This window comes from Sparus aurata, chromosome 18 (assembly GCF_900880675.1).
Source record: "Sparus aurata chromosome 18, fSpaAur1.1, whole genome shotgun sequence".
Taxonomy (NCBI): domain Eukaryota; kingdom Metazoa; phylum Chordata; class Actinopteri; order Spariformes; family Sparidae; genus Sparus; species Sparus aurata.
Genome location: NC_044204.1, coordinates 21,329,983 through 21,336,704, shown reverse-complemented (window position 1 = coordinate 21,336,704; position 6,722 = coordinate 21,329,983). Strand labels below are relative to the sequence as shown.

The 6,722-nt window shown below is 40.5% G+C and overlaps 1 protein-coding gene across 1 annotated transcript; it reads right to left on the bottom strand.

Moving 5' to 3' along the window:
• Positions 1–240: 240 nt before the first annotated feature.
• Positions 241–5,215, bottom strand: LOC115568485 (uncharacterized). The gene is made up of 6 exons (XM_030395794.1): positions 5,085–5,215; positions 4,600–4,693; positions 4,102–4,431; positions 3,803–3,974; positions 3,425–3,564; positions 241–3,071 (listed from the first exon to the last, which is right to left on the bottom strand). Exons 1-6 carry the CDS (start codon positions 5,099–5,101, stop codon positions 2,748–2,750), a joined length of 1,077 nt encoding a protein of 358 aa, XP_030251654.1. The 5' UTR covers positions 5,102–5,215; the 3' UTR covers positions 241–2,747.
• Between the last annotated feature and the right edge of the window lie 1,507 nt (positions 5,216–6,722).

Here is a 6,722-nt window from a genome sequence, read left to right as displayed (position 1 = left end):
CTAGTTATTTCAACACTGTAAAGAGTTAAAAATTAACACTAGCTAATATGTGTAGTGTCAATAGTACTCTACACTAGTGTCATTTTAATAAAGTGTTACACTACTGCGGTTGAAAATGCTACACTGACTACCAATGCATTCACACCAATGGGTGTAAAATTTGACTACCAATAAACCCACCCACCCTTAACCACCACAACCACCCACAAACCCATCACAAAAAATACACAAGGCAAACACTTCTTTAGAAAAATATTCTTATTGAATAGCCACCACACCACACTAGCAATTAACAGTCTGCATGGATTCACATATAATTACAGTATGGAACAAGGTACACTTGGTCATCGGTGTCATATGAAAATTGCCTATCACAAGGTCTGTAATATACCAGGTCATTTACACAGATCACTGTGAAAACCTAATTTTTCTCCTCAATACCAAATGCATTTAAATGATCATCAAAAAAATTATTTGAGACTTTACAAATCAAAAGATAGGCATTGTTGTCTTTAACAATTATACTGTCAATCCTGTTGAACAAAGGCATCTCATTTTCAACTCCAGTAACCACATACATCCCAACTTGATACTCGGTGCCATAGTTTTTGACCCAGGAAGTGGTGGAAACTGACAACACATCAAAAGCTTCATTCAGCACCTCTCCACCCTCTATACTGCTGACCAGGACTTCGGAGATCGGACCAAACTGTAATCTTTGGAAATAAAAGTTCTCAAAATGAAATGCTAACTGAGCCTTATGTTTCTTAACCAGAGTCTTTGCAATATTTTTTAAGTTTTAACAGATTTCTTGAAGAAATTATGTTTTCCTTCAAATCGCATGCACCAAATGTGTATGAGTGGTCCAATTCTTCTAATACAGCTCGGGTAGTGGATCATATGGTGATGTTTTGGAATGAGATTGTGCTCTGGGAAGATGGATTTAAAAAGTTTGTGATGTTCAAAAATTAAATGTTTCAAATAACAAGTCATACCATGAGTTACAGTTGGTGAAAACACTATGTTTACGATTTGAATTAAAAGGAGTAACAATTGCCAACAGGTATCTGCTCTTTCAACTAAATCTCCAAATATCAGCGGGGCATTGCGTAGGAGGCACCAAGACTGGATAGCATTAAGTCCAAGATCTTTGCTGTTGTCATCCAGCTTAAGCCCACCTGGCCTGTTCTTTCTCTGTGTGTATCCATAATTAAAGCCAACAATTCTTTCAGACAATGAACACAGGGATATTGAATTCTTGATCAAATACTGAAACACAAGCTTTAACTCATATTGGACCACTCCTTCTAGCAGGTCATGCATTATGTCTACAGCGTAATTGTTTGATGAATGGAAAAACTGGAGGGAATTGACTGGACAGTCTCGTTTGACACCAAATGTTGATTTCAAAGCAGGATTTTCCTGGATGACACGAACATGCTCAACATGAAGGTCTTTTGAACGTAGAGTTAAACCTGGGTGATCTTCACTGAAAACTGACTGATATTCACTTCTATCAGTTAAACATAACCTACAGCAGTACGTCGCACTGAATGATTCAACAAAACCAAAAAGTGCATGTAGAGCTAAATTGTCTCCTGTAACCTGAATGACTGAACCCTTCACAGGTGTAGCTGAAAAAGGCAACTGTATTCCTTCAGTCTCCAAAATCTTAAGATCATCAATAAGTGGCTTCAGAATCGGCTCAAACCCATATTTCTTAAGATCCTCTGAGTGAAAGAGAGCGACAAGATGAATATTCATTAACACAGAATTGAGCTTTGGTGATAAATTTCTCAAAACAAAATAAACACATCCCAGTTTGTGCACCCCCTTTTTGGGCCCAATAGATTGGCAGTTTCAAAATCGTCATAGTAGAGCTGGATCTGAAGAGCGGGTTCTTGCTGAGAAAATAAACTATGATGCTTAAAGTAGGACCCATCACTTATATCTCTGCAAAATCCCTCCTGGTGTGGTTTTACTTCTTGGAAACTGTTACAGAGTTCACCGTTACTAAACGTAGATGTGAGAGACCCCCGGATAGGTACATACATGAACTTATCATTGACCGGAACTTGCCTATATGTGCCTGTTATTCTATCTCTTCTTACATCAAAACGGACCCCCAGAACATGCTCTACAGGTTCTACTATATTCCATTTATTTTCAAAATGCCTCATCCTTTTAGATTCTGTGTTAAGACACGAAAATGGGTTTTCTAGTTGATCAAAACAACTCAACTCTCTCCAAAGTTTCTCTAGATGCATCAGAAGACAAACAATTAACAACAGCCTCCTTTGTGTGAGCATGGATGCCACTAACCAGTTCCTCCATTGAGCCAACTAGACACTGCACAGTACTCTCTGGAACACCTGAGGCTTGAACCTGAGCAATAACAGAGCTGCACATGTCCAGTATATTCTTCTTTTCAACTGGAACATGTGTAGTGACCCTCACAGGAGGATCCACATTCACTGGTGTGGAAGGTCCAGCTACAGGCTCAAATTCAAAACTGCTGACGGGATCTGGATCAAGATAGTCTTTATGTGCTCGAGATAGGTGACGTTGGTAACCAGAATATGTACAAAAAACAAATGAACAACCAGGCTCTGCACAGTTCAAGCGCAGAGACCTTCCGGGATACAATCCATGCTCAAACTTCAAATGTCTAAAAAACATTGAACAACTGGTGTGGTGTACCTTGCAAATGTAACATGTGTACATTTCTGGTCAAAATGTATCGGTATTCAAACCTCACAGTGAAGAAGCCTTGCTCTGATTTCTTTTACCGGAGGGCTCTCTTTCACTTTGCCGACGTCGATGCCATACACGGTGGTTTGGATGAAGATGAAGAAGCTGGACAGCGCATCATCATACGACACGGCAAAAGCATAATGCGCCTTGAAGAGCTCATCAAAGGCAGCAACTGGGGTCTGCATCCTGCAGGGAATGGCCTTCTGGTCCAGGATGATGTAGAAGTCCTGGATGCTGTTTCTTCTTTCTCCGACACCGAGAAGAAAGGGCTGTTTGGGGCCAGTTTCTTTAAGGAAGGTCTCCATGCTTGACCCCACCTGAGTGAGAGTGAGAGTGAGAGTGAGAGTGAGAGAGAGAGAGAGAGAGAGATTTTACTCAAGTCATTTTAATTCATGTGCGACTGACTGTATGAATGGATCCGGCGCAATACACAACTTGATGAATTAATATTTGATAGATGTACACAAGTAATTATTTCAGGGATGGATCTATGAATGTACACAACATTAATTTATTTTTGTGTGATGAATGGATGGATGGATGGATGGATGACTTTTTAAAAACTATTTAACTGCACCCCCCCAATTACCCTGCCATATTGGCTCCTGAAAACCTTACATCAGCTGACATGAAAACCTTGCATCAGTGATGTACAGTCCTAAGAAAATACCTTCGTGAACTTGATCAGGTGTCTAGCAGCATCCGATGCGCTCATCTTGCTGGCCTTCTTGCCTTTAACTGTTGGAGGCAAGAGGTGAAGCAGCAGAAGGATGGCGGACATCTCCGAGTCCCACTCTTCAGAATGCCACACTGCAGAATTAGAAGTGACACTATAAAATGTCTTTTATTTCCTTATAAGCATTACAGTATGAGTTATAGTAAAGTTTTCTTAAATTAACCATGGATTGAATATGGTTAGCAGTAAGGTGCAGTATGTGATTTGTAGTAAAGGGGCCAAAAACATGAAAGAACACAACAATGTCCACTTCTGTTGTGTACACTGAAGGCATGTGCAATCTACTGTGTCCACTATTCAATTAACACTTACCACCATCATCATTCTCCTGTTGTGCAGACAGAAGTAGCTCATCCACATGTGGACTCGGGGTTAGATTCTTGCAGCAATCTGCGATGACTCTTGGTTTGAAAAATGTTGGCCACTTGGACAGGAATTTACCAGACACCTCCTCACCAAAGATCATTGTGAAGTCTTGGTCGATCTTAAACAGAAAATGTTTGTGTGTGTGAATGAGAACACCATTGTAATGGTGCTATGGGTGTCAATTAATAAACAGTCAAGCAAAATAAGGCAACCACAAAGTCGTCAGCAATTCATTTTATGCTTACCAAGCCAGGTGTATCCAAGAATCTGGGAAAGAGATCCAGGACAGTAGAGGCAGTATCCGGGTCTTGAACCACCTTTTGTCTGTGCTGGAATGTTGCCTTCATCTTATTTTTGACAAGGGTTGTATCACTTGAGTGTTTCATCACCGATATGGCTTCCCTGCATTCATCATCGGTCAACTGCTTCTCATCTGAACGGATACTGCGTGGAGTCTTGGGGCCCTCTTGGAAAGTGGTCCTGGATTTCTTGCTGTCTTGAGCAGAGTTCCGCTGAACAGTTTTCAGCCTCCACGCTAGGTAGCTGGAACCACTCTGGTGATCATAGAAATGTTCCTGTTGATAAAGAAAAACACATCGACTCACATCAACTGGAAAAAAACTGGAGAAACCTCAGGGTGAGCAACAGAGCAGGGATCCCTCACCCAGTACTGGCAGACTTGCAATAGACAAAAACAGTTTACAACACAGAATGTATGGGGATGCATTACTGTTTATACTCACATAGCCGTTCTTGGAATCCGGGTCCCTCAATTTAGGGAACAGTGTTGTAATCCCAAGTGCGTAGAGGATCCGCACATTCACCGGAGGCACCCTCCTGAAAAGAGATAAGATAAGAGTGAATGGAAAATGACTGATGGGAACATTATGGGTTGCAACTAAAACAGAAGTTAATCTTCCGTGGTCTAACTGAGGCTTTCTCCTAAAACCTGAAAAACTAAAACTAAGACCAAATAAAAACTAGTAAATTCCTCGAAATAAAAACTAAACTAAAACTGATTCATCACTTGATGAATGAACTAAAACTGAACTGAAACAAAAAAGCCAACTGAATAGCTAAATAAAAATAAAACTGATGAAAAATGTTAAACTATAATAACCTTGATGTGCACATGAGTGTGGGTGAAGACATAATCGGCAGCGACTTTTGGAGGTAAAAAACAAAACAAAAACAACCACAACCTGTTATTGCAAGTGCATTCACTTACCCATGGCTCTCCACCATATCTGTCACAAGAATGTTTACCGTCTTTCTTCTTGTAACATCACTGATGGCGCTTGTTTTCTCATACTCTTTGAATATTTCTCTTCCACCAGGCTTTGAATACAGAGCAACTCTAACATTCTGAAATGACAATTGCATAACATTCACACTGCAGGTAGGTACAGTAGGTATTTCAGCCTATGCCCCGGTCTGATGTAACAGTTGGTTAGGGGGTGCATGATAAATGAGAATTAGCTAACATAACGGAGCTCTGGGTCCTCAGTCTGACACCTACTAAAGCTGCAGTACTAATATACTTATTATGAAATTTTAATGTAAGGTTTGACATTGGTCTAATTGACATCAGGGTCAATATCAGGTGGTCTAATTGACATCAGGGTCAATATCAGGTGGTCAACTTACATCAATTGCAACGTTGCTATCCAGGGGTCCTTCAACCAGCTGTCTTTTCCAAGCTTTGGTAGATTCCAGTATCAGTGTTGAGTCAGAACCTGATGATGACCCTTGGGATGCACGTGATGGTGATGGTGACCAGTCTGATAAAGATGAGCCCTCTGAGAACTCCTCAGCATTGCTACCTAAGAAAACACACAGCCTTGCATTGTAAATGACGCAATTGACCATGAGAGGAAACGAGTTACAGCTCAATTAACCTTTTGTAGAAAACAGACTCAAATTCTTAAAAATTAAAAATATAAGCCTGCAATCCCTTACCATCACATTCTTGAACGACACCCCAGATGACTTCAAGAGTTCATCGAATATGTCCGAATCCACTTCCACGTTAGAGGAATCCTTCAGGCTCAAGGAAGCAGAACCTGGCAAATTGAATTTTGCCAGCACTGAAACATAAGATACTGTAAGCAAGATTTGGGAGGGACAAACATGCACTGAACAGAGCTGATGAACTATAAATACGCCGGAGTTAGCAGGAAAACTGATTTTCATCTGTAGTCTCTAGGAAAAACATTGGAAAAACCTAAATGCACAAATAAACTTGACAGTCAAATTAGCCTAACAGTTACCTGCTTGCAAAAACTGGGAGTAATTGTACTCGTCCTCCGCCTGTGGTACCCTGACCCATTTGCTGACTCCTTTATACTCTACAGGAACCAGCATGTCGCTTCAAAGACAAGAATGGCATCATTTATTATTCCTAATTTCTTACATTTACACCCAGTGTTTCCCCCGGGGTGGGGGTAATTTGAACACTGTACAATTACCACGACTACCACGCACATGACAGCCAACATGACACTGACCGTGATGAAGGAAGGTGAAATGCTGTTAAAAAACAAAACACTATATTTAGGGCCGGGACTGGATTAAAAAAATTAATCAAATTAATTAGAAGCTTTGTAATTACTTAATCTAAATTAATCGCGTATAAATATTTGACCTGAGAACAGCGAGAATACAGATTAAATGGTCTTTCCTGCCACTGCTAAACCCTGGTCCAGCGCAACGTTGGCCAGGGCTAGCGAGCTAAGCTAACGTTAGCTAGCTAGCCAACTTCGCTAGCTAGCTAGCAGCCAAAATCAACCACACAAAAAAAAACACTAATATCAATCCCAAAGAGAGAATTTTATCGACTGAAACTTACCTTACCTTAGAAAGAAGT